The sequence below is a fragment of the Olea europaea genome, chromosome 3, assembly GCF_002742605.1.
Source record: "Olea europaea var. sylvestris chromosome 3, O_europaea_v1, whole genome shotgun sequence".
Classification (NCBI taxonomy): domain Eukaryota; kingdom Viridiplantae; phylum Streptophyta; class Magnoliopsida; order Lamiales; family Oleaceae; genus Olea; species Olea europaea.
Genome location: NC_036239.1, coordinates 19984026 through 20010273, shown reverse-complemented (window position 1 = coordinate 20010273; position 26248 = coordinate 19984026). Strand labels below are relative to the sequence as shown.

At 35.2% G+C, this 26248-nt stretch overlaps 2 protein-coding genes, 2 long non-coding RNA genes and 2 pseudogenes across 6 annotated transcripts in view; 3 read left to right on the top strand and 3 right to left on the bottom strand.

Moving 5' to 3' along the window:
* Nucleotides 1-8084, top strand: part of LOC111379632 (probable Xaa-Pro aminopeptidase P) — a 13965-nt gene extending 5881 nt beyond the window's left edge. The window contains exons 4-10 of the mRNA XM_023003055.1: nt 1513-1529; nt 1632-1872; nt 4055-4163; nt 4252-4406; nt 5474-5566; nt 7034-7114; nt 7674-8084. Coding sequence (XP_022858823.1) covers nt 1513-1529; nt 1632-1872; nt 4055-4163; nt 4252-4406; nt 5474-5566; nt 7034-7114; nt 7674-7763 — 786 coding nt within the window. The 3' untranslated portion in view covers nt 7764-8084. The remainder of the gene's footprint in view (nt 1-1512; nt 1530-1631; nt 1873-4054; nt 4164-4251; nt 4407-5473; nt 5567-7033; nt 7115-7673) is intronic.
* A 705-nt stretch (nt 8085-8789) lies between these two features.
* Nucleotides 8790-10360, top strand: LOC111389193. The gene is made up of 2 exons (XR_002701700.1): nt 8790-9350; nt 10005-10360. It is a non-coding gene; the product is annotated as an uncharacterized LOC111389193 (long non-coding RNA).
* Nucleotides 10361-10703: 343 nt separating this feature from the next.
* LOC111389187 lies at nt 10704-11797 on the bottom strand. Its single transcript, XR_002701698.1, has 2 exons — nt 11693-11797; nt 10704-11434 (listed from the first exon to the last, which is right to left on the bottom strand). It is a non-coding gene; the product is annotated as an uncharacterized LOC111389187 (long non-coding RNA).
* A 411-nt stretch (nt 11798-12208) lies between these two features.
* Nucleotides 12209-12852, bottom strand: LOC111389181 (annotated as a pseudogene).
* A 703-nt stretch (nt 12853-13555) lies between these two features.
* LOC111379625 lies at nt 13556-16402 on the bottom strand (annotated as a pseudogene).
* Nucleotides 16403-18481: 2079 nt separating this feature from the next.
* Nucleotides 18482-26248, top strand: part of LOC111389164 (mannosylglycoprotein endo-beta-mannosidase-like) — a 10985-nt gene continuing 3218 nt past the window's right edge. The window contains exons 1-8 of one of the 3 annotated variants that reach the window (XM_023014065.1): nt 18482-18853; nt 19156-19294; nt 22775-22863; nt 23344-23402; nt 24037-24085; nt 24257-24509; nt 25784-25953; nt 26039-26243. In XM_023014065.1, the coding sequence (XP_022869833.1) occupies nt 24060-24085; nt 24257-24509; nt 25784-25953; nt 26039-26243 (654 nt within the window). In that variant the 5' untranslated portion in view covers nt 18482-18853; nt 19156-19294; nt 22775-22863; nt 23344-23402; nt 24037-24059. Of the gene's footprint in view, nt 18854-19155; nt 19295-22635; nt 22864-23343; nt 23403-24036; nt 24086-24256; nt 24510-25783; nt 25954-26038; nt 26244-26248 lie in introns of those variants that run through there. The other 2 variants (XM_023014048.1, XM_023014057.1) reach the window with 2 other exon arrangements.

The following is a 26248-nucleotide window of genomic DNA, read 5'->3' as shown; positions in this document are numbered from 1 at the left end:
TGTGATGGCCCGAATTCTTGATTATTTGAGTGTCACTAAATAAAACTCAATTCTTTCATAAGATCTAAAATAAGAACACGAAAATTTTTTATTTTTCTTCAATAAGTAAGTAAATTTTGGTTTTATCATGTCTCTGCGAAAAATAAATAAAAATAATAATTTCAACATAACAACTAAATTGGAAATTCGAAGTTGTGTTTTAAACACAAAATAATTTATTAATCCTAACCCGTTGTCTTCTCCATGTTGACTGCCTCGAACTATCAATTGCCTGAGAGGGAAAATTATCATAGAGTAAGATTTACAAAATCTCAAAGAGTACGCCATGAATTATTATCGTGTATAACTTAAATGAGCATAATAATCATAATCAATATAATGGGGAGACAAGAATTTTACCGAGCATAGGTGGTAAGAATTCTTATGTGTAGCGCTACTAAACTCTAGTCCTCTTAACCTAATCATAATCATATGGTACCATATAGGACCCATAATAATTTTCTTGAAATTTATAACATAATAATAATCCAACATAAACAGCACATTTACTGTGAAATTTGAAAGAAAGAGTAATATAGACTTGATCCCTCTGCAATTTCTACATCGACTTATGAACGTGTATATGTGAATATTTTTTAAACTGAAAAATAATAGTTAGTGGTAGCATGTGAATGTGAATGAGAGGTCTAAATAGGACAAGACTAGGCATGCATTATTAAGGAAAAACCCATGATGGTAAAAATTGTTCCTTGAAATTTGTAAAATGAGCAAGAATCTCTCCCATTCCTACATTCATGCATTCACATTACATATTATCTTATGTTTGGTCAATCAAGAATATGACAAAAAACATATATCGAGTGTTTTCTATATAAGTGTTTGACTAAGAATTGACCCTTTCTTTAAATCAAAAACATGTGGGAATTGACATTTATAGTAAGGTTGCTACAAGGTCCTAGAAGGTGAATTAACCCTCAAATGAGTCCCTAAATTTTCAATTCTAATAATTTGACCCAGAAATTCAGGTGCGGGTATTATTCTTGCATATAGTTTTTGTTTGAATATTAGCAACATAAGAGGATGAACGTGTGGATATATGATCCAAAGGATGAAAGGCTGAAGAAAAAGTAAATTTAAAGAGGGAATTTTGGAATTCTTTTCAACTCCAAAGAGACTCTTCTGAAGATATTTCATGTCACAAAACTGTCATTACTTCAGTCCATATTAAAGTTTGTTACTTATCTCTAAATTCAGTATTTCTTAGTATTTTACTGTAGGGTTTTCTAATAATTCCAGAAAAATCTTCTATTCCTTGAATTTTAAGAATAGGTTCGCTTTACTTTGTGATCACATGATTTCTCTTTTACGTTGTCATTATTACTAGTTTGGTAGGCATGTTTCACCAGATCTTGACATCCTTTTATTACAAAACTGAAGAATAAATTACTATCACCCTCTATATCAGAAACGTGAATAATGATGCATTGTGAATTATTCTCATGAATGTCGCAGTTGCTTAATGTCCAGAAGTATTATTTTTAACGTTTGAATTAAGAGGACTCATAAAATGCCAGGAATTGTGTGATAAACTTAAGGATGAGCTTCTTCACGAAACAGATAGTACTTTGCTAAATGTTTTACTTGAATGTTATTTCTCAATTATTCTTGTGTTTTGCTGCAGGTTCAGGTGCAAATGGTGCAATCATACATTACAGACCAGATCCAAATAGATGTAGCACTGTCGATACTGAGAAACTTTTCTTACTAGACAGTGGAGCTCAATATATTGATGGAACAACTGACATTACCCGGACAGTTCATTTTGGCAAACCCTCTTCACGGCAAAAAGAATGTTTCACTCGGGTTCTACAGGTGTGATTTATTTTGTTTGTTCTATATTTTTATGATCTCTTTCTCTATAAATAAAATTTATCTAGACTATTTAAGGAAATGCTTTATTTCTATTTTCTCTCTCTACTTACTGGCAATCCTGCATGAGTGTTTCTCTTTTTCCATATCTAGATTTAAAAGAAATTATTCGAATATGTTCTTAGATTTTTTTGGAGAACATGTGAATAAGAGAAACTAAAAGGTTTTAGAACAGTAAGAGTAAAATTGAATACATTGTATACAAATAAAGTTCGAGAAACAGGTGTTTTTATTGAAAATATGTTTACCAGATTGCCAAATCTAGGGTGAGGATAATTCCTTGTTCGGATGGTTGAGAGAAGGACCTGAGACGAACACAAAATGGCTTGATTATGAGTGAGACAATAATTTGTGTCAAGTATATTTATTTGATGTAAATATCAACTACATTGAAAGTGAAGAAGTACTACAGAGTATTGACTCAGTTGCCAGCCTTAATTAGTTATAGAGAACGAAGATTGGACGTGATGCTTAAAGGTTTTCAATGTTCAAATGTCTCATCTTCACCCAGAAACTTGAATCTTAATTCCGTAAGATGTGATTAGACAGACTGCACTGGATGGTACTAAGTGTTTGGATATAAGAACTTTTTATAAGATACACAGATGTGGACAACAAGATGTCTTCAGTTACGCAAGTAAATGATGAATTAATCAACATTATATCATTCAGGAATTACTTCCAAGTTCCAGCCATGCACACACTGACGTAGAATGCAACAAACACGAACAATATTGAGAAAAAGAGAGAGAGAGGAGAAAGAGAAAGAGAAAGAGGGAGAAAATAGAAGAGGAGGGGGATGTATAGAAGTGGGGGGATGGGGGGAGATGAATCAGATGAACTGAAGAAGAATTTTGGAGAGGAAGTATCTTTATTTAATTCATCAAAGTTGTATGTATTATGATGCATAAGCCCCCTTTATACAGGGTTAAATGAATTCCAATTAAAGTAGGAAAATAATATGAAGCCCTGATTGGTAAGGATTAAAATTCAGATTTTAATCAAGTCAAAGCCAACAATTAAGCCCTTGTTTTGACTCCATTTTTCTAGGAATGCATTTTTTACTTTCTTATTTTCAACAGTAATCAACACAATCTATTTTTAATCGAGCCCAAACAAGGGCTAATTTTAACCACATATTGCATGGCCTCCACAACTCTCAACCATACATTCATCAATTTTTATCAAAATCTATGAATTTAAACTCTGATTATGTTTCCTAAAATAAGCATCAAAATCTATGAATTTAAACTCTGATTATGTTTCCTAAAATAAGCATCAAAATCGAAAATCAAATTAAATAATATCTATACTAATATTCCCATCACACACGTTAGTTATTATCCATTAAAACAATCTGGTGCTTTAGTCCACGCACAGATATTTATCATATGATCCTGAAAAAGAGTCTTTGACTTCTCCCCGTCCAGATGGACCAAGTTCTGATCATCATGGCCGACTTCCACAAATCTTACCATACTCACTACTTCCAAAGACGCAAAACTTATAGCCAAGATGACAATGTAAAGATGTGTTTTGCAAGTGTGAAAAGGTGAAACAAGAAATTACAATGGACTTGAGATGATAAAGATAATGTCGGAAGAGGATAAATTAGAAAATTCAGTTTGCATTGGAAAAGACCAATGGACACACCAGTTCGGGTATCAAACATCAACACATAATATGAGTGGAAAGCCAAGAATATTATTAATACCTGTTTATAGGAAAACCTAGCCATCCTGATTTTCTAGCAGGATAGCTTTGGGTAATGTGTTTATGCTGGCTTTTGATTGATAGGCTAGATTGCTCTAGAATACAGCATAGTGGTTTACTGTGGTCATGATGGTCCATATCTGTAATGCTGTTTAACTGTGTAAACCATTTCTTAACATGTATGAACTGGAAGACATATATGCTGCCTACTGAGATTTTAAATATATAAACATTGTGAAAGTTTCCTGCTCAATGGAGAACATAGCTTTAGAATGCATAGTACAAGAGCATTATCTAGGTTTTATAGTCTGCTGTTTGTCTTGTCTTTAAGTAATTTTTGTTACACTTTTTATGCTGCTTGAAATGGCTCTGGATATCAGGAATAAACTATATTGATTACCGTTTTCGGCAGGGACATATAGCTCTTGATCAGGCCATATTTCCTGAAAATACCCCTGGTTTTGTATTGGATGCGTTTGCACGATCTGCATTGTGGAAGATTGGCCTTGATTACCGTCATGGTATTTGTCATCCTATACCAATAAATTGTTGCATTTTGTTCTGATACTAGATCTGCTTATTTTAACCTCTCTGGCTTCCATACTCTAGGCACTGGTCATGGTGTAGGAGCTGCACTAAATGTTCATGAAGGCCCCCAAAGTATCAGCTTCCGATTTGGGAATATGACGCCCTTGCTGAAAGGCATGGTTGTTAGCAATGAACCTGGATATTATGAAGATCATTCCTTTGGAATCAGGATTGAGGTATGTATCAATTCAGGTATATTTGTGTGTTAATTATCTTTATTGTGAGTGGGCTTCTTTATCCAATCAAAACATTCTTGGCTGCCCATGCTTTAAGAAGCTTTGCATTCAATCGTATTTGATTTGTTCACTCTGCATATTTTAGTACGTAAGTTGTAGCTGCTCGAGTTTTTTGGCCAAAATCCACAATTGTGGGCTTTGATTTATGTCTACTTACATGGAAATAGTATCATCAGACACTTTTTCTTTTGAAATGTTGAAAGTAAAATGTAAATAGACAGAAAGTCCTCCAATCTTTAATAGTTTGAACTTTTAGATGAGGTAGTTTAACATAATAATAACAAAGATTCCGGGACCAAGTCTCAACGCCATCTATTTATGTAAATTACATGTGTCAGGCAATTGATTAGAAAATTTTGCAGGCACGCAGGGGGGCATATTGAAACTAAAATATAATAAATTCCTTCCTACTAAAACAGCTTAAGCTCCTAGAAGAGGTGTTTTAAAAAAGACCCCTTGTCTCTAGAGGTCCACTGTCATTACAACTGTTTAGGCACAGCATTTTAGAGTGGTCTTTTGGTATGACAACTATTTGATAATGAAGATAGATCGAGACCATGAATGACGTGGGAGTTTCTAGACTTGTGGTCTCTTTCTTTTATGCCTCCTATTTGTTTGTCCCTTCCCCTCTTCACATCTTACTTTTCCCCTGAAAATTATGTCTTTCAATAACTAAAATTTCATATACCTGCAAAAAACAGGGCAGTCCAGGTTGGAGTTCACGAGGTTTTGATACCTAAGCATCTTTTGCATTCGACGACTACATTTCTGTCTATAAACATATATATAAGTGCATGACAATGGTGTATATCCAAGTGTTTAATCCGGCAAATCCAGAATTTTTATTCTATTTATTTTTTTTTTTTTCCGTACAATGAAGGAGAGCCTCGTGATATTTATGTTGAAGAATCAAATGTCCAATAATTAACGGAGGTTGCAAGTACCTTATCTGTTGCTTTTTCCATCTTATTCTATATAATGATTATTGATCCATTCTTGTCATACAGAATCTTCTTTTCGTGAAGGAAGTTGACACACCAAATCGCTTCGGAGGAATAGGATATATGGGGTTTGAAAAGCTCACATTTGTTCCCATTCAGGTATTTTAACTCAACTGGTGTTTAAATGTCGCTCATGCGATCAAATTGTTCGCTAAAGAAGTTTGTTCACATTCGATAAATTGATGGTATGGTTTGGTGTCATTTTTGTCACATGGGATTAAAATGGTCTTTGAGTCATTGACAATCCTATGTGCCAGCAAGCTAGTTTTATGTTAGTGCAGAAGTGAGCATTAATACGTACCACCAGTGATTCAAGAAAAACAGTTATTTATTTCTGCAGTTGAGGACATGGTTTCTATATGTGTGATGATATACCACAAAACAGTGTCTAAAAATTATCAGTATGGAGTTGCATTCAGTCACATTTTGTTTCTTTTCTTAACGTTCTGGATACATACACCCCATCCTCCGAAACCTACCTTGGGAATTGTGGATGCTATAAAATTTGTTACAGATTTAGTGGAAGATCCATAAAAGACACCAGGGGCAGAGGGAAGATAGGATCATGGCCAGCCAACGTGGCAGAAATCTCTCCAAACATGATTTAAAATTACACTATTTTGTTCAAGTTGTAAAGTTTCAGTCACAGGTGACCCTTTACATAAATAACCTGCTCAAAGTTTCAGAGTTGGTTTCGGCTCTTTCTCCAGGAGGCTTAGGCTCCATTACTGCATATTTCATTAGGTTTCAAGGCATTATAACCTGCTTTGCCTTCATTAAAAAGTCTTCAGTTAATCGATTGTAATAATGTGTGATCAACTCTGTGTATTCCCTGGTATATCTATCTAACTTCTACATTCACTCCCACGCAAAAGGAAACATAGATGAAAACACTACATGCAATTTTCAAAAGTTTTTTTGAAAAGTTGGATAATTTCATTATAAAATTGATCTCGGGATAAAATTCTTATTACTAGTTTCTAAATGCCTGTTAATTTAGAAAAGGAAAAGGGTCTTCACAAACATCATCAGCTTGTAAATTATAAAGATATCACAAAAATAACACCAATTCGTGCAGTCTTTTTCACCCAATCTCCAAAGCTGATACCTGGGATACCATTGCGCGAGAGGATCCATAGCGATTTAAAATCTAAGATAACAAATTTGTTGGGTGCTGTAAAATGAATTATGCTTACTAAACCATTTGATGTTGCTATTAAGACCTGGGGTAGGTTTGTAGAGATTCATAGTTGATCCGGTGAAATTGCTGATAGCTGCAATTTTTCCCCGTGGTAAAACCTGTCTATTATAATTCGTATGTGCCATATTTTAGCTTATAATGGAATGTATTTTTTAACCATCTCATGATATACTTTTTGTTTGCAACTCATTAAAGGTATTTTTGGCATACTGTATTGGACATGACGGGATAATACAATGCACAACATTTAGTTTCTTCTTCTTATGTATATAATCCAGTACTGCAGTACTATGCTGTCCATCCTACCAAGCAAGGCCTAAATACTTTTCATCTGTAACTTAATAAAATACCTTTTCACCATGCAGACCAAAATGGTTGACTTATCCTTACTATCTACTGCTGAGGTTGATTGGCTCAATGATTACCATCGCCAAACTTGGGAAAAGGTAAGCAAGCAAATGTCTCAACTTGTTCTGTTTGGTGATCCCAAGGAGTTCGGTAGGGTAAATTGGTCTTTTAAGTTTAAACACATGTATTGGAGGTGTCAAAAACTCAAGTCGACAGGTGTCTTTGGCATTCAATCTTCCATAATTACTCTTTCAATGTGGGAATCTACCCTTGCACACACTATTCGTTTGGGACCTTAAGAATATTTTCAGGTGTTTTGTGCATTCATTCCTCCATAATTACTCTTTCAATGTGGGAATCTACCCGTGCACACATTATTCGTTTGGGACCTTAAGAATATTTTCCTTCACTAGCATACACATGTTGTGCGTCTTAAGAACACTGGAACTACCAACACACAACTTGCTAGCCACTCTCACACTAACAAGCCCAAGGTAGCTCTAGTCTTTACATGATGCTCCGTTAGAGCTCAGAATCACACGGCAACTAGTCATCAGAACACACGAGGAAATAGTTTCTATTAGGCTATTTGTATATACTTTAAAAACTTTTATTATTACATAAAGTGATGTCAAGATCACTGGATGTTGTCAACAGGTTTCACCGTTGGTGTCTGGTTCTGCACGTCAGTGGCTGTGGAACAATACGAGGCCAGTGGGCAAGCCTTTGTACGGACTGGGTGCTTAAGGTTATAGAAGGGTATGTAACTTGTACACAGAAATAACTATGTAAGTTTCAATACTGTGTCATGTGATTTGCTGGAATGTTAAGGCTTCTTGCTCGTGCGAGTAAATGATTAAGTCATGGCTATTGGCAAGTCTACCTTTATGCTCGTCGAAAACGCAGAAAAAAAGAAATGGCAAAACTGTTTAGTTAATTTACTTAAATCTATTTTGCTGCAAAATCCTTTTTATACCAATTATCAGTGCTCAACCCAAAAGACTTAATTTTGACTGGTGATCTGACTAATTTATTTGTATACTTCCCGGCTCATTTCTCGATTGAGTATGTTGGTTCGACTATCCAGATCGTTACTTTTATAATTTGTGCAACAATTTCTACTTCTTCTTCTTCTTATTATTCTCTTTTGTACACATTCTTGACATACATTTCAAGAAAGTTATATTTCCGTGAGGTAATTATTGCAATTTAATTTAGTAGTGTAATATAATGCAAGCTCAAAATGTTCTATTCTGTAAAATTTTTCTTTGCCAAAGAGAAGATGCGGGTTCGATTCCCACTATCCGTGGAATTGTAGAAACTATTAAAATCAAAGAAGTAACAATAATAACTATAAGTATAAGAAAGAACCTTTTTTTAAGCCTACAAGAAAATGTTACAAATCATTAATCAATATCCCCAAGGATGCAAGGACAGCGGTCCATTGTAAAAGAAAAAATTCATCATTATTTTATACAACCATATCCCTGAAATAGGATAACATATTCTGTCCCTGAACCTTTACCTCTCATATCAAATCCACTCTTTTAGGTGAAATTTTTTATTTTTGTCTTACAAACTTTTCAGTATATGACAGCATAGAAATAAAAGATGAACCTTGCCACGACCAACTTGTCTTGATAAGCATGTCGGCCTGCGCAAGCCATTTCCATGCCAGGACTCTCTTACTTCACTTACAGCTACAACTTGCAAGTAACAGTTATGTCTCTCTATGATATCACAAAAATAACACCAATTCGTGCAGTCTTTTTCACCCAATCTCCAAAGCTGATACCTGGGATACCATTGCGCGAGAGGATCCATAGCGATTTAAAATCTAAGATAACAAATTTGTTGGGTGCTGTAAAATGAATTATGCTTACTAAACCATTTGATGTTGCTATTAAGACCTGGGGTAGGTTTGTAGAGATTCATAGTTGATCCGGTGAAATTGCTGATAGCTGCAATTTTTCCCCGTGGTAAAACCTGTCTATTATAATTCGTATGTGCCATATTTTAGCTTATAATGGAATGTATTTTTTAACCATCTCATGATATACTTTTTGTTTGCAACTCATTAAAGGTATTTTTGGCATACTGTATTGGACATGACGGGATAATACAATGCACAACATTTAGTTTCTTCTTCTTATGTATATAATCCAGTACTGCAGTACTATGCTGTCCATCCTACCAAGCAAGGCCTAAATACTTTTCATCTGTAACTTAATAAAATACCTTTTCACCATGCAGACCAAAATGGTTGACTTATCCTTACTATCTACTGCTGAGGTTGATTGGCTCAATGATTACCATCGCCAAACTTGGGAAAAGGTAAGCAAGCAAATGTCTCAACTTGTTCTGTTTGGTGATCCCAAGGAGTTCGGTAGGGTAAATTGGTCTTTTAAGTTTAAACACATGTATTGGAGGTGTCAAAAACTCAAGTCGACAGGTGTCTTTGGCATTCAATCTTCCATAATTACTCTTTCAATGTGGGAATCTACCCGTGCACACATTATTCGTTTGGGACCTTAAGAATATTTTCAGGTGTTTTGTGCATTCATTCCTCCATAATTACTCTTTCAATGTGGGAATCTACCCGTGCACACATTATTCGTTTGGGACCTTAAGAATATTTTCAGGTGTTTTGTGCATTCATTCCTCCATAATTACTCTTTCAATGTGGGAATCTACCCGTGCACACATTATTCGTTTGGGACCTTAAGAATATTTTCCTTCACTAGCATACACATGTTGTGCGTCTTAAGAACACCGGAACTACCAACACACAACTTGCTAGCCACTCTCACACTAACAAGCCCAAGGTAGCTCTAGTCTTTACACGATGCTCCGTTAGAGCCCTGAATCACGCGGCAACGAGTCATCAGAACACACGAGGAAATGGTTTCTATTAGGCTATTTGTATATAGTTTAAAAACTTTTATTATTACATAAAGTGATGTCAAGATCACTGGATGTTGTCAACAGGTTTCACCGTTGGTGTCTGGTTCTGCACGTCAGTGGCTGTGGAACAATACGAGGCCAGTGGGCAAGCCTTTGTACGGACTGGGCGCTTAAGGTTATAGAAGGGTATGTAACTTGTACACAGAAATAACTATGTAAGTTTCAATACTGTGTCATGCGATTTGCTGGAATGTTAAGGCTTCTTGCTCGTGCGAGTAAATGATTAAGTCATGGCAATTGGCAAGTCTACCTTTATGCTCGTTGAAAACGCAGAAAAAAGAAATGGCAAAACTGTTTAGTTAATTTACTTAATCTATTTTGCTGCAAAATCCTTTTTATACCAATTATCAGTGCTCAACCCAAAAGACTTAATTTTGACTGGTGATCTGACTAATTTATTTGTATACTTCCCGGCTCATTTCTCGATTGAGTATGTTGGTTCGACCATCCAGATCGTTACTTTTATAATTTGTGCAACAATTTCTACTTCTTCTTCTTCTTATTATTCTCTTTTGTACACATTCTTGACATACATTTCAAGAAAGTTATATTTCCGTGAGGTAATTATTGCAAGTTAATCTAGTAGTGTAATATAATGCAAGCTCAAAAAGTTCTATTCTGTAAAATTTTTCTTTGCCAAAGGGAAGATGCGGGTTCGATTCCCACTATCCGTGGAATTGTAGAAACTATCAAAATCAAAGAAATAACAATAATAACTATAAGTATAAGAAAGAACCTTTTTTTAAGCCTACAAGAAAATGTTACAAATCATTAATCAATATCCCCAAGGACAGCGGTCCATTGTAAAAGAAAAAATTCATCATTATTTTATACAACCATATCCCTGAAATAGGATAACATATTCTGTCCCTGAACCTTTACCTCTCATATCAAATCCACTCTTTTAGGTGAAATTTTTTATTTTTGTCTTACAAACTTTTCAGTATATGACAGCATAGAAATAAAAGATGAACCTTGCCACGACCAACTTGTCTTGATAAGCATGTCGGCCTGCGCAAGCCATTTCCATGCCAGGACTCTTTTACTTCACTGACAGCTACAACTTGCAAGTAACAGTTATGTCTCTCTAAGCTGGCAGATAATTTGCTACATCTTACTGTGTTCTTTATTGTGCTAAGGTAACGATACTTCTCCATGAGATATTGGTTGCGCCGATAAATTATTTCACGACATTTCAATTTCTGGAGCAGAAAATTGAATGAATGAATCAAATATTTTCAAGGAAAATGCACAACAATAAGAGGAAGTCATTGCACATTAGGCCGTTACAAACTAGACAATGAAAATCCACTAGCAGTGGAGGCTTACGTACTTTGGAGCATTCCAGGTTCTGGTCATAACATCCTCTGTAGTGTCAGAACAGATGTTGAAAGCTCGGTATATATGTCGGATACTGCTTTGGCGAAGTAAGCCTTTGATTGGGGCCCCTTTATCTGAGATTCCAAAACAAACCAATGAATCAAACAAACTGTTCTCTAGTTGCTAAATTAGTTGTGAAGAGACAACAACAACAAACTAAGCCTTTTTCTGAACAAATCTGAGTTCGGCAAGAAACAACCTTTTCTACTTTCGCTTCACTGTTTTTCAGTAAATTTTGGTTATAACGACTTCATGTTTATTTGTTTGTTTCATTTCTAGATTTATATGAATATGTAAAAATTCCAGATCCTTAGAGGTGAGAAAAAAATTACCTTAAATGTTGGAGTTAGCAAGCCGTTCTCTGACGTAAATGACTCGACCACCAAGGTGACAGCTTTCACAAATTCGAAACCTCTCAACTGTTTAGAGAAGTGAAGAGCCATCTATACAAACTTTTCAGTATATGACAGCATAGAAATAAAAGATGAACCTTGCCACGACCAACTTGTCTTGATAAGCATGTCGGCCTGCGCAAGCCATTTCCATGCCAGGACTCTTTTACTTCACTGACAGCTACAACTTGCAAGTAACAGTTATGTCTCTCTAAGCTGGCAGATAATTTGCTACATCTTACTGTGTTCTTTATTGTGCTAAGGTAACGATACTTCTCCATGAGATATTGGTTGCGCCGATAAATTATTTCACGACATTTCAATTTCTGGAGCAGAAAATTGAATGAATGAATCAAATATTTTCAAGGAAAATGCACAACAATAAGAGGAAGTCATTGCACATTAGGCCGTTACAAACTAGACAATGAAAATCCACTAGCAGTGGAGGCTTACGTACTTTGGAGCATTCCAGGTTCTGGTCATAACATCCTCTGTAGTGTCAGAACAGATGTTGAAAGCTCGGTATATATGTCGGATACTGCTTTGGCGAAGTAAGCCTTTGATTGGGGCCCCTTTATCTGAGATTCCAAAACAAACCAATGAATCAAACAAACTGTTCTCTAGTTGCTAAATTAGTTGTGAAGAGACAACAACAACAAACTAAGCCTTTTTCTGAACAAATCTGAGTTCGGCAAGAAACAACCTTTTCTACTTTCGCTTCACTGTTTTTCAGTAAATTTTGGTTATAACGACTTCATGTTTATTTGTTTGTTTCATTTCTAGATTTATATGAATATGTAAAAATTCCAGATCCTTAGAGGTGAGAAAAAAATTACCTTAAATGTTGGAGTTAGCAAGCCGTTCTCTGACGTAAATGACTCGACCACCAAGGTGACAGCTTTCACAAATTCGAAACCTCTCAACTGTTTAGAGAAGTGAAGAGCCATCTATTGCATAAAAGATGTGACCAAACAAGACCCGTAGAAACCTTAACAAAGTATAGGTAAAAATCACTCAGGGAAGATATTACCTAAGCTTCCTTTCCTACAGCATCCATCTCAGCAAGAGCGGCAGCCCTTTGCTCTTGAATCATTGCATGGTTGCCCTAAATCTTCATTCTGCACAACATGCAAATTCAAACAAGCAAAAGAAGTTAAGATGCATATCTGAGCAATTGAGAAACCCCATTTAATGAAATGAGTAATGCTATGTAGCAAGGCCGTCATTTCAAATGGATCTCTCTTTGTTTCTAATATTATTGACTTGTTTTCTTGTCTCTCTGCGTGCATGGTGAAGGGGAGTGAGGCCAATTATCTGAATCCTTAGTCTTTTAAACTGTCGATCCATGAGTGAGGTTCATAAAGCCTAATCTCATGGTCCCATTTCAAGGAGCATGAAAGGTAGTTGTGCCTCTTGTTTAAAACATTAAGGAATTTACTTTTAATTTTAAACCTCTCTAACCATCTTCATAACCCAAGACAGAAACTATTCTTTGGAAAGAGTGTTATTAAGATTGGACTAATCCCTAAAGCTTTCATCAAGTGGAAAAAAATAAATAAATAATAATAATAAATAAATAAATAATAGAAAAAGGTATCGTAGAATGACAAGAACCCAATATTTCAACCAAATACCTAGAATTAAAATTTTTGTTCGCAAATCTTGACTTGAAGTCTTTCACTAAAGTAAGCTATTCATGTATTGATTACGACATCAATATCCTACAAAATGATAAGCCTGAACCAGTTTACTTGACTAGCTATTAACTAAGCATTACGTGCTAATCATTGCACAAGTCACTGACTACAGCTTACCACAAGCAGGATTGGGAGAACCAACATGACCAGTTAAGGTGTTACTTTCGTCCATTGAGCTAATGACACGTGAAGTCTCTGTCATACCATATCCTTCAAGCCCTGGACAGCCAAAACGTCTACATGTAGAGTGAAATGCTCGGTAAAAAGTGTGACACCCTAATTCTCATTAATATAAATGTTACTTATCGAGTGCTGGAAAAATATGCAACTTTACACCCTTAAAAACTCCATGACATCAGGAGACAATGGTGAAGCACCTGAAGTCATCAAACGGACTCCCCCTCCAAGTTTGTCTTTTCTTTTATTGAAGACCAATCTATCTCACATTGGTGAAGGTTTTCTTCCTGAAATGCACAAAAAAATGTATGCATTATGAAAAGCATCGAAAATTAGATTGGGAAGTAGGAATCAACAACAAAATGTCAAACTAAATATCCTTCAGGTGATAAGACATGAATATGAAACAACTGGAAAATAAATAAGAAAAACCTGGAGAGAGAATTTGAAAAGAAAATAGAAAGAATGAAAGAAAAACCAACACTGTTAGAGGAAAATAATATAAAAAATAGAACTGAAATCAGCAAGGATTTGTTGAAATGACTGTAGTTTCATGAAGTCAGAGATTGCAATCTGTATGTGTGTGTGTTTGTGTCTGCAGCTGATTAATTTGGGAATGCACAGCCTCCTTTTGCCTGCATATTCCACTTAATTTATATTTTCCTGCTAGTGTTAGCTGCTTCTTGGTCCTTGTTTCACATTCTTAACACTGATCGTGGAACATCTGAAATAGCCCCTAACAGTCCAAGTTTTGAATGTTCACCCACTTCCTTCAACTACAGGATGATCAGGACTTTCAGGCATCATTTCTGCTAAACGTTTGAATGAGAGATCAATCGTAAAATCTTTAGTACACATTTCCACTTTCATAAGATCTCCTGGGGTTTTTTTTTCCATTAACACAACATTGAGTTGTGCAGGAATGATGTCCTGCCACGAGAATCTGTTCAAAACTCACCTTAGAGGCTGAAACACTGATTCCCTCCATCTTCAATTCATTTGTTTTACATTTCTGGAACTAACAAATTTGAATCACTCAGGACTCTTCTGAAGTTATTACACACCTAATTTATCCGTGAATGCTAACCAACTCCTGGGTCCAATGACTCCTTATTTCTAGTCTACATCTATACTTCAGCCTTTCAATTTTTACAAGAGAAAAATTTAGACTGTCTTATCAGTATTACTCATAGAGGATTTTTTATTTTTTATTTTTTTCCCCAAAGCCTACATTGCACATGTACAGAAAACAAAGCCTTCATGCTTGAAGAGGATTAAATCCTCAATGGCTATGTTCTCAGGATTTTCATCTGCAAAATTTGGATAGTTTCAGTTTGTATTTTCATTATTTGTGGAGGCTTGAGTGAACAAAATGAAAAAGTAAGAAACTATCTCTAGTTGTGCAGAAACGTAACTATTGAGCTATATTCAGTGTTTAACTTCCATAAACTAGAAACTATACCTTCCCAAACTATTAAATGAAAGGACAATGCTACATTAACAAACCCATCTACAAAATATTTGACAAGCTCGACAAGTGGTGGCCCCCTATTGGAGGGGCGGCTGTGGGGACAAAATGAAAAAGTAAGAAACTATCTCTAGTTGTGCAGAAACGTAACTATTGAGCTATATTCAGTGTTTAACTTCCATAAACTAGAAACTATACCTTCCCAAACTATTAAATGAAAGGACAATGCTACATTAACAAACCCATCTACAAAATATTTGACAAGCTCGACAAGTGGTGGCCCCCTATTGGAGGGGCGGCTGTGGGGACAAAATGAAAAAGTAAGAAACTATCTCTAGTTGTGCAGAAACGTAACTATTGAGCTATATTCAGTGTTTAACTTCCATAAACTAGAAACTATACCTTCCCAAACTATTAAATGAAAGGACAATGCTACATTAACAAACCCATCTACAAAATATTTGACAAGCTCGACAAGTGGCGGCCCCTATTGGAGGGGCGGCTGTGGGGACAGCCGCCCCTCCAATAGGGGGCCACCACTTGTCGAGCTTGTCAAACATTTTGTACAATATTTTGTACATATATCTTTATCCTAAATGAAAAGGTTAAGTTGATGTAAGTTGAAATTCCTCCATCTAAAACATAAGAGGAGTTTCTATTGGTGAAGTTTTCTTCCTTCATCCAATCACTTCCAATTTCCATTTAGCTTCATATTCAAGTATATCTGCGAATACAAATAGAAAGTTACTTGGTTTTGTTATCATGCTTTCACAAACAACCTCATTTCTTCTGCCCCGTGATAATATCTGTGAATAAAAGATTCCCAGTACCATGTTTGTTTAGTATCTGTTAACACCCCCACCCCACCCCACCCCCTTTTCAACCCAAGTAACCCTTTCTGATACTGGTGAAAGCCTCTCTTTTCAAAGATATGCTACTTTTGCAACAAAACATACTAGTGACAACTACATACAATTAATAATATAGAAATGTCACATGAAGGAAAATAAAGACAGAAGCTGTAGCTGATCATACCACCCATTACAGCTTGCTTCTTTGAATTGTAGGCTGCGTTACATAGCCTGTCCTTTAGAACACCGGAAGTCTTCACAGCATTAGTTATCCTACAATGAGCCATAAAAAATAAATGCAATTGAGAGAGCTCACTAGATAAACACATTCACTTGATAAACATTTTAACAATTATTACCCAGCGTATATTCTGTTGAATAAACGAGGAACACTGGAATATATGGTGGGTCTTAGAGCAGCTAAATCATCCATCAACTTCAAGTTATCCAGCAGAATAATAATTACATTTCATACATAAATCTGTTGCAATGATAATATTCAATTGAAGATGTATAACAATCGTGCTTATCTCTCTGCATCAAGATCATTGACACAAAGCAGAAATTCAAAGAGTGCTCTTCTCTACAACTTTCAACTAAACTCATTTGAGCTTTTCCGGCTTAATTTCCCTTTTTTATGCATTGGCCTATTGTTGTAACCTGAACCAAATATCCAAAATGTCATATTGACTTGTGGATCGCTGTTGTAACAACAATCGCTTGATATTAAAATGAAATTTGCTTGCATTTCATCTGCTTCTACAGATTCACCCAGTAAAATGTAAAAAATCAAGTTTCATTATGCTTAACCTTTCGGTCAAGTTATAGAAAAATGATTAAGTGCTTCAACAGGTGGACAAGTTGAAACATGCTATAGAAACAGGGCCAATTGAGAGGTTCCGTTGACAGGGCCGAGGTATTTGCCACTTCGGCCCTTGATTTAGTGAAGAAGCTCGTGCTTCCTTTGTTGAAATAAGGACAAATGGTTTGATTCGACATTTTCTAAGAATCGACTCTCTGAGTCTCATTTTTTTAAATGAGATTCAAAACAAGGGCCGAGGTGTTTGCTCGGCCTTGTTAATAGGGCCTATCGGCAAAAGCCGGACAAGTTTGACATTGCCCATGTTGGATAAATCATTTAGATCCAAACCGTTTGACCCATTTTGATATCATATAATGTTATTTAACACTATTGATATTTGATAATATCAATCTAAATAACACTAATGTGACATTAAATAATATAAGTCAGATCACAATTTTTATATGATTTTAATGATTCACGGTTTATTCACTTATAAAGCACTTAAAAAATAAGGGCTATGCTATTAAGGCCGAGGTGGCCCTGATCGGGTAGCTTCATTCTAAAAATAAACCTTCCCGAATTTTGGAGTTAATTGTTCTAATGGTTATTGAACTTAGATCCATATCTTTGATTGACCACTGAATTTCAAAATGTCGAGTTTTGGTTATTGAACTTAGGCTCCACGTCTTTGATTGGCCACTAAACTTTGAAAATGTCAAATTTTGATTATTGAACTTAGGTTCATATCTTCGATTGCTAAATGAAATTTAAAATGTCAAGTTTTAACCATTGAATTTTGAAAAATGTTGTATATTACTCACTGTAAACTTGTTATTTTTCAAAGTTCAACAGTTATGCTAGTAACTAACGTACGGCATATTTCAAAGTTCAATGGCCAAAACTCGACATTTTAAACTTTAGTGAACAATAAAAAATATAGACCTAAGTTTAGCCCTTGTTTGAGCTGTATTTTTCAACCAAAATATATTGTTCAACAGTGATTTGACATCATTTCAACCACACATTTTTTAATAAAATAATAATATACGCAAATCAAAAAATTTTCTTTATTTTTTAACTACACATTTTCTATTAATACACTATTCAAAAATTCATTTTCTTAACAAAAATGGGGCTCAAACAAGGGTCCAGTCACTAAAATTTGATATTTTTCAAAGTTTAGTGGCCAAAACTCGACATTTTAAAATTCATTGATCAATCAAAGATATGACTCTAAATTCAATGACTAAAATTTGATATTTTAAAGTTCAATGGCGGAAGCACCTGAAGTCATCAAACGGACTCCCCCTCCAAGTTTGTCTTTTCTTTTATTGAAGACCAATCTATCTCACATTGGTGAATTTTTCTTCCTGAAATGCACAAAAAAATGTATGCATTATGAAAAGCATCGAAAAAATTTTCTTTATTTTTTAACTACACATTTTCTATTAATACACTATTCAAAAATTCATTTTCTTAACAAAAATGGGGCTCAAACAAGGGTCCAGTCACTAAAATTTGACATTTTTCAAAGTTTAGTGGCCAAAACTCGACATTTTAAAATTCATTGATCAATCAAAGATATGAATCTAAATTCAATGACTAAAATTCGATATTTTTCGAAGTTCAATGACTAAAATTCGATATTTTAAAGTTCAATGGCCAACCAAATACATGGACATAACTTCGGTGAACATTGGAATAATTAACTCCAAATTTTGTCTTTCCCAATACAAAAGCAAACGTGATATCGCCGCGTAAACAATCCGACAAATGAAATCCATAGAGATGAGGATTGAGTACAGAGGAATTAATTGAAGCAACGCAACTCTCAATCACAATCTACACCGATCATCGTCAAAGCCGCTAACTTTCGGCTTTTCAAGCTGTGACCAAAACCAGTCAATGTGAATGCGGGTCACATTGTTGCGGAAGTAGTGAAGAAGAAGGTTTAATGGCGGAGGCGATTGGTAAGAGAGTTCTTGACAAAGGGTGGTTGGCGGCGCGATCTACTGAGGTAGAGTTCACTGGAATTCAACTCACTACCACGAACCCTCCTTCCGTACCCACTTCTCCATGGATGGAAGCAGTTGTCCCCGGAACGTAATGTTTTCTAAACTTTTCCCTCTTAAAATTCTTCCGTTGAAAATTATTCCTAAGAAATTAATTTCACCGAGAATGATACTATGCTGGCCAATTGTCTGATAAGAGTCATTTTTCTTACTGTTATTAGAATTATGATGCATGGGAGCTACCGTTGAGGATATAAGATTTGTAAAATATTAGGATTTGTATTGTCTCAAGAAACTAGCTTTAGTAGGGTTTAATAGCATGAATGTTTGATTTAATTCGATAGTTAAATGCAAGAAGTTCATAATGTAAACTTGGGTGATTTTGATTGGCAGTGTTTTGGCAACCCTTGTAAGCAACAAGCTTGTGCCAGATCCTTTCTATGGGCTGGAAAATGAAGCAATTATTGACATTGCTGATTCCGGGAGGGAATATTACACTTTCTGGTTTTTCTCCACTTTTGAGTGCAAGCTGGTATGTAACACTCCGACCTTAATTAAATGCAGGAAGCTTGATTTAATATCATGTTGAACTACTAGTTTCTTTATTTATAGATAGAATTGATGTTCATAGCAAGTTTTCTTGTTTCATTAATTATTTTCCACTTGGAGATCTTCAGCTCTACAAGTATTTTAGCATTTGCTGTTTCTTTCTTGATAATTGTGAAAATTCTTGTTTATCGGAAGATACAGAACTATGAATTTTTAAAATGGCACAATTTTAGCTAGCATTCCTTTCCGACTAATGTTTACTTATTTATCGTATTGATAAAATGATACAGTAAAGTAAAGAGTCAATTTCTGCATATTCTACCATGACAATAAGGAAATACAACAATAAACTAAACCTTATTCCTAATAAAGTTGGGGTTTACTACATAAAATATTTTTCGCCACTCCATTCAGGTTTATTCCTACAGTACTGGATGATCCAAGACAACTAGATCTTTAGCATCCAGGTCAAGACGAATTTGACTTTTTTCTGCACTATATCACAGGGTCAATATGCAGAGATGTATTAGCAGGGACTTAGCTATTTGGTCTCGATACATGAACATTAGTCATTGATGCTAGTTTCTCCTCCCCAAGATGAAGTTCATCTTCCTCCTTACCGGTAGAATTTTGAGGATCGGAAGTTGGAGGTGGAAGTTACTGGAAAATTTTAGTTAGTTAGCAGAAAAAACATACCTTGACTGCTAGATTATTATAGTGGATGATACTTGTGTATATGAAGCAGTTCACCATATGTGAATTCTTTGATCTAATAATGTATGGCTAGTAAGTATCATTAAGTTCTCCAAGTACCACAAAATATTTTAAGACCATAATAAACAGTACTCCATTTGATACAATAATTTACGAAAAAGATATATGGCTTAAGCAATAGTGAAACCAATTGAAAATGAGAATTCTAGAGATGAGTATCATGTGGCACATAAGTGGCACAATAGAAAATAGTTGCATTTATCTGAAGTCAGGATGACATAATGCTACTTAAAGAAAACTAATGCAACCAAAGGTATAAAAAATATGTGAAGGTAGAGGAATTCAGGGGTTAAGACTGTGAGTACTAAGTAATAAATAAAGAGACGAGTCCTATTGATATAATTTCTTTTAACTATGGAAAAAATATGCATTGCTTGCCAATGAAGGATCAAACTGCGGTAGTTAACAGTGGCTTAGTGTGCAGGACATTTGTCTTTCGAATATATATAGTGCCAAGATGATGTCGTGTTACAGTATCATACTGTGCCTCCATCTCTTAAGTGTTCTTGAAGAAAGGTTTGCGCAAAATTAACATTTCCTGAAACCATCTTCCTTTGTTACCCTCAAATAAATTGCTCCAAACGAAAACATGGCTTATCTTCTTTATTTCCCTCAGGCGTCAAGTCATCTTTTGTCTTGTTACCCGTATTATATCAAAGCATATCATCTTCTTTCCTCCTAAGCCTCTGCTCTCTTTCAGCTCCATCAGACTATTGAAGCCCTCAGGAGCAGTGATTTAGTGAAGAACTATAAAAAAAGATGTCAGTTTAGTTGATTCATGATCAACCCAGGACCAGAGATCTTCGAGTTGAGTTGCTGATGGAAAAAATTCTCATCTGATGAAAGTGTGAAGGTTCAACTAATTTATGGACACATTGAAAATAGCTGTAGCAATAATTAAGTGGTGATCAGCACCAGGCACCAGCCCTTTCCCTTCCAGGGCCTCCTTTTCATTTTAACTCCGTCACAGTATTTAACCATAAGAAACATGAAAACCTCATCAGGAGCCCTTTTTCAATATTCAACTCTTACATATTAATAATTCTTATAGATTTCCAGCTATTACCAGAGAGCAATACTTTCTGCCAATTTGGTCTTAAGAGAGTAAATTATATTGATGGAACTGATATCCAATCACTTCAAATGGAAAGAATCTTCAGGAATCAACATGGATGACTATAGCTAGCGTTCAGAAACAGCTCATTTGAAAATAGAAAGTAATGTTGTCTTTTGCTTGAACTACGAGGCCTTAATTAAAACTGCCTTGTGTTAGAGCTGATGGGACCATATTAGAAGACACGATTGTTACAAGATATGACCATGGTGATTTTTAGATGCTCGCGTTTTTGGGAGATATGTTATTGCTGATGGTAGTAGTGTGGTAATTATTATTGTCCATTTTTGTTCTTTCCGTGACATTATTGCTCGGATTTGTGGTGTAGATATTGTTTCAAGTAGGTTTACTTGTTTGTGGGTCACATGGTAAACTTAGTGCATGTTTGGCAAAGCTTAGATTACAAATTAAGCTGCTCAAACGTCATTTTAACCATAGATTCTGTGGAACCAAAACTATTTTCCACTTTTTATCCAAACATTATGTGGGATGCATTGATTATTATCTACAAAAATCTATACCAAACATAAAGTTAGGATGGGACTGTCACAGTGTTAATGGTGTTTATGGGGGATTTCTTTCTGGTAATGCACAAGGTGACTTTGGGAATTGAGAATGGTTTTTTCCTGTATGATTGTGAGTCTAAAGGTCAAGACTTGTTTGGTGGTTTTTCTTGATTCCATGCTAGGATCCCACATGGAAGAAGCTAAGACATAATAAGTTACTGTATGGAGTTGGGATCTAACTGCTAACTTTGAGATAAGATTGGACTTCAAACATTTGAGTTGGGCTCTTTGTATGGATCCACAATGAGTGATATCAAATCAAGGTTAGTGGGTCTTGAGTACTTTCTGTAAGCAAGAAGGTAAAGGTCATTGACCTTGCGAAAAGTTTAATAACATGAGAGTAAGCCTATGTTGGGCTCATGTTTATAAACTGTTTATATACCTCCAAGCCACTTTTTATCCATACATTTTGAGAGACCTACAAGTATTATCCATTTATCCACCACTCATTCATATCTGTTTATAATTTAACCTTTTTATAAACACTTCTCAAACATGCTCTAAAATTCAACTGAGATGGAGAATATTTTTCGGAGATATTATGTCTCTCATTGTATAATTGATTTCTTAGTTGTCAAGCCCAGCATTTTTAACCTGCCCGAAAGATAAGTGTTTCCTACAACAGGCTCAAAGCTGGTGAAACTTAAATTCAAGAATCAGAAGACTGTCTGTTTGCTATGAAAGGGTGGCTCGCATCTTCTTGCCTTTGTTTTTCTATATAATTAATTTATTTTCAGCCAACAATATTGTCTGGTTAGAATATTTGAATTGATTTTTCAGCATAAATTTATTTACACTCCTTATTTTATATACTTGACTCCTCTGCTACCGACTATCTACCATGGATTAATCTTCTAAATTTTATTCTAGTCAAACAATCAACACGTGGATCTAAATTTTCGGGCTATAAATTATTCAGCGGAAGTATATTTAAACGGGCACAAAGAGGTGCTACCCAAGGGGATGTTTCGAAGACATTCTATTGATATAACTAATATCCTGAATCCAGATGGTCAAAATCTTCTGGCTGTCCTGGTTTACCCTCCTGATCATCCTGGAAGAATTCCTCCTGAAGGTGGCCAAGGCGGTGATCATGAGGTACAAGTCAATTTCACTAGAAGATCACATTTTCTTTTGTGGTATTTAGTTGAAACGTTATTGCTATATTGTAAGGAACTCACTCCTCCACAAGTATGATGAGATAAGAAAATTGATTCCAGAAATGAATGCATAGAAGTTCTAAATAACAGTATATATACTATCATGACATTCTTCATTACTGAGCCTCCCCCCTCCCACTTTATCTTTACCAACCGAAAGAAAGAAACTAAAGACTGGCTTGCAGATTATGCCCCTATTTGAACCCCATTTTTGGGGAAAATGTGTTTTGAAATAATGATTTTTTGGAGAATGTGGGGTTAAAAAATTAGGAGATGTTTTGGGTTTATGTGTCAAATTATTTTATGGGAGAATATATGGTTGAAAATGAGTTCTGTAAAAAACTGGAAAAATGGAGCCCAAACAAGGGTTATAGTTGGCTGCAACCTTATCTAATTGCTACATTATTTTCAATTTTAGATTGGGAAAGATGTCGCTGCACAATACGTCGAGGGTTGGGATTGGATTGCTCCCATAAGGTGATTTATTTATCTTTTTCAGTAACTATAATATGCGTAGCCACCGACCTGCACCCATCATCAATAAAAGAACTTGGCATTATATACATACTTTATCAAGATTTTTTCATTCTATTATTCCACTGTTATATTCTTGCGTGTTTTCTCATCATATAATATTTCTTTATAATATTTCTCTACCATGAGAGCATTATGATGTATTTTTTTCCATAAACTGGTTTTATGAAGTTCTTGATTATGTATGTGCTTCTAAGTATCCAACCGAAAAGACACCATGGAAGAATCCTCAAGTTTTTCTGTTCCTCATTAACTCATCTCCCATAATTAAAGATTAGTGAAGGGAAAAGAAAACTGTATTCACTGTTTCATGAAGTTGACTGACACCGTTTATTAGTTCTATCAACCTTTAAGCTATAGCAACATAAAAGTTTTATGATTCATGAGAAAATGTTTGAGATCCTATTAGTAATCCATTGATTTGGAAGACTGATTTCTGGAATTAATGAGCAAATGAATTTTCACATCAAACTATTCCTCTTTACAAATGAATTTTCACATCAAACTATTCCTCTTTCTTTCTGTTCATTATGCAACTGAAGTCAAGATTTCAAACCATTCATTTTTATTGTTACAGGGATAGAAACACTGGCATCTGGGATGAGGTTTCCCTTTCTGTTACTGGAGTAAGTTATGATTTGATTTAAAATATTTTCTCATCCATATGCAGTCATTTCTTCTTTGTGTTGGTGTTCCCCGCACCCTGCCCTTTATTTATCATCCAATTCTAAGCCATGAAGTTAGCCATAATCTTCTTATTGATAATTGTTTTCTATATTTTCTGATTCTTGACTCAGATGCTACGGTACTTTTATGCAGCCAGTGAAGATAAAAGATCCTCACTTGGTCTCCTCATTCTTTGACGATTACAAGCGGGTCTACCTTCATACCACTATAGAGTTGGTAAATAAAAGTAACTGGGTTGCTGAGTGTTCTCTGAATATCCAAGTAGGGACTGAACTTGAGGGAAATCTCTGTTCAGTAGATCATCTTCAGACACAGCATGTGTCTGTTCCTGCTGGAACTCATATTCAGTATACAATGCCACGGGTGAGTTCTTTTCCTCTTATGAAGCTCACGATGTTTTATGATTGCATATTTTTTCCAATCTTACTCGTACATAGAAAATTCTATGTAACTTCGAAAATGTAAGAGAAAATCCCACAAATCTAGAATTAACTCTTTTGAAAGGTCAAGGGAAATAAATCTTTTGTAACTACCTCAATCTATGTTTTTTTGGTATGCCTCTCTTTTGAGTCCAGTAGGATCACATTGCTTTAGGAAAATTGAGGCCCTTTAGTTCTAAGGTCTCAGGCATGTAAGACGCCATAAACACTTAATTGGTGCTGCTAATGCTTAATAGAGCGTAGCATCATTTCTTAGCCCATAATTTCTATTTAAACTTGGCAAGAGTGGTTACTAAGGGAAATAAATCTTTTGTAACTACCTCAATCTATGTTTTTTTGGTATGCCTCTCTTTTGAGTCCAGTAGGATCACATTGCTTTCGGAAAATTGAGGCCCTTTAGTTCTAAGGTCTCAGGCATGTAAGACGCCATAAACACTTAATTGGTGCTGCTAATGCTTAATAGAGCGTAGCATCATTTCTTAGCCCATAATTTCTATTTAAACTTGCCATATCACTTCTTTATTTTTGTCTAATCTGATCTAATCTTATGCATCACATTAAATACATCTTCAAGTCCTTGCTCCTCTAGAACAATTGGACCTAATTACCTAATGCAAGCACATTTTAGGGCAAGACCTACGACTATAACAACAGTCCATCTTAGTTTTACTTGAACCTGAAACATTTAGATTATGAAGTGCTTCTCCAGTTATAAGTTATGATTTAGATCCTCCTTCCAGTCTAATAAGAACATATTATCAATGACGCCGAAAAAAAAAAAAAAAAATCTGATTATCATTTATCAATGACCATCAAATTACCAAAGAAATTTATCTTGGATGTACTGGGTGAAGTCATCCATAGCTAAATAAAAAAATATTAAGGTTTCAAGGATATACTTTACATAGAACCTTGGCACCTTACTTTTTGCTCAACAATATTGAATTGTGGAATAAATAAATAAATCACATTATATATTCTGAAGAAGTCTTAATACACAGAGATAGATCCAGCTTTCAGGTCATTATTTCTAACAAGATGTCCAGTGATCCGAAGTTTTAATAAGTAACATTTCAGGCATGAACTATTTGAAAAGGAAACTGAAACAAGTTATCCTAAAATTTTTGCTTCTTGGCTATGAGTTTTATTATTCACAGTGATAGGAGTACCGTCAATGGTTTCTGAATGTTTCTGCAGCTATTCGTCGATAAACCCAACCTATGGTGGCCCAACGGTATGGGGAAGCAATCCCTTTACAATGTAGAAATGACAGTTGATGTGAATGGTTTTGGAGAATCCGACTCGTGGAACCATCATTTCGGATTTCGTAAGATTGAGAGTCATATAGATAGTGCTACTGGAGGAAGGTATGAATGTTTCTTTCGTAAGTTTCAGGTGGCATTTATTGCATGACCAGTGCCAAAGCAACTTTACGTTTTCCAAACGTTGTAGGTTATTTAAGGTCAATGGCCAGCCAATTTTTATCCGTGGGGGTAATTGGATATTGTCAGATGGATTACTACGACTTTCCGAGAAACGTTACAAAACGGACATCAAATTTCATGCAGACATGAACTTCAACATGATGCGCTGTTGGGGTGGCGGACTCGCTGAAAGGCCTGCGTTTTATCATTATTGTGACATTTATGGTCTTCTGGTCAT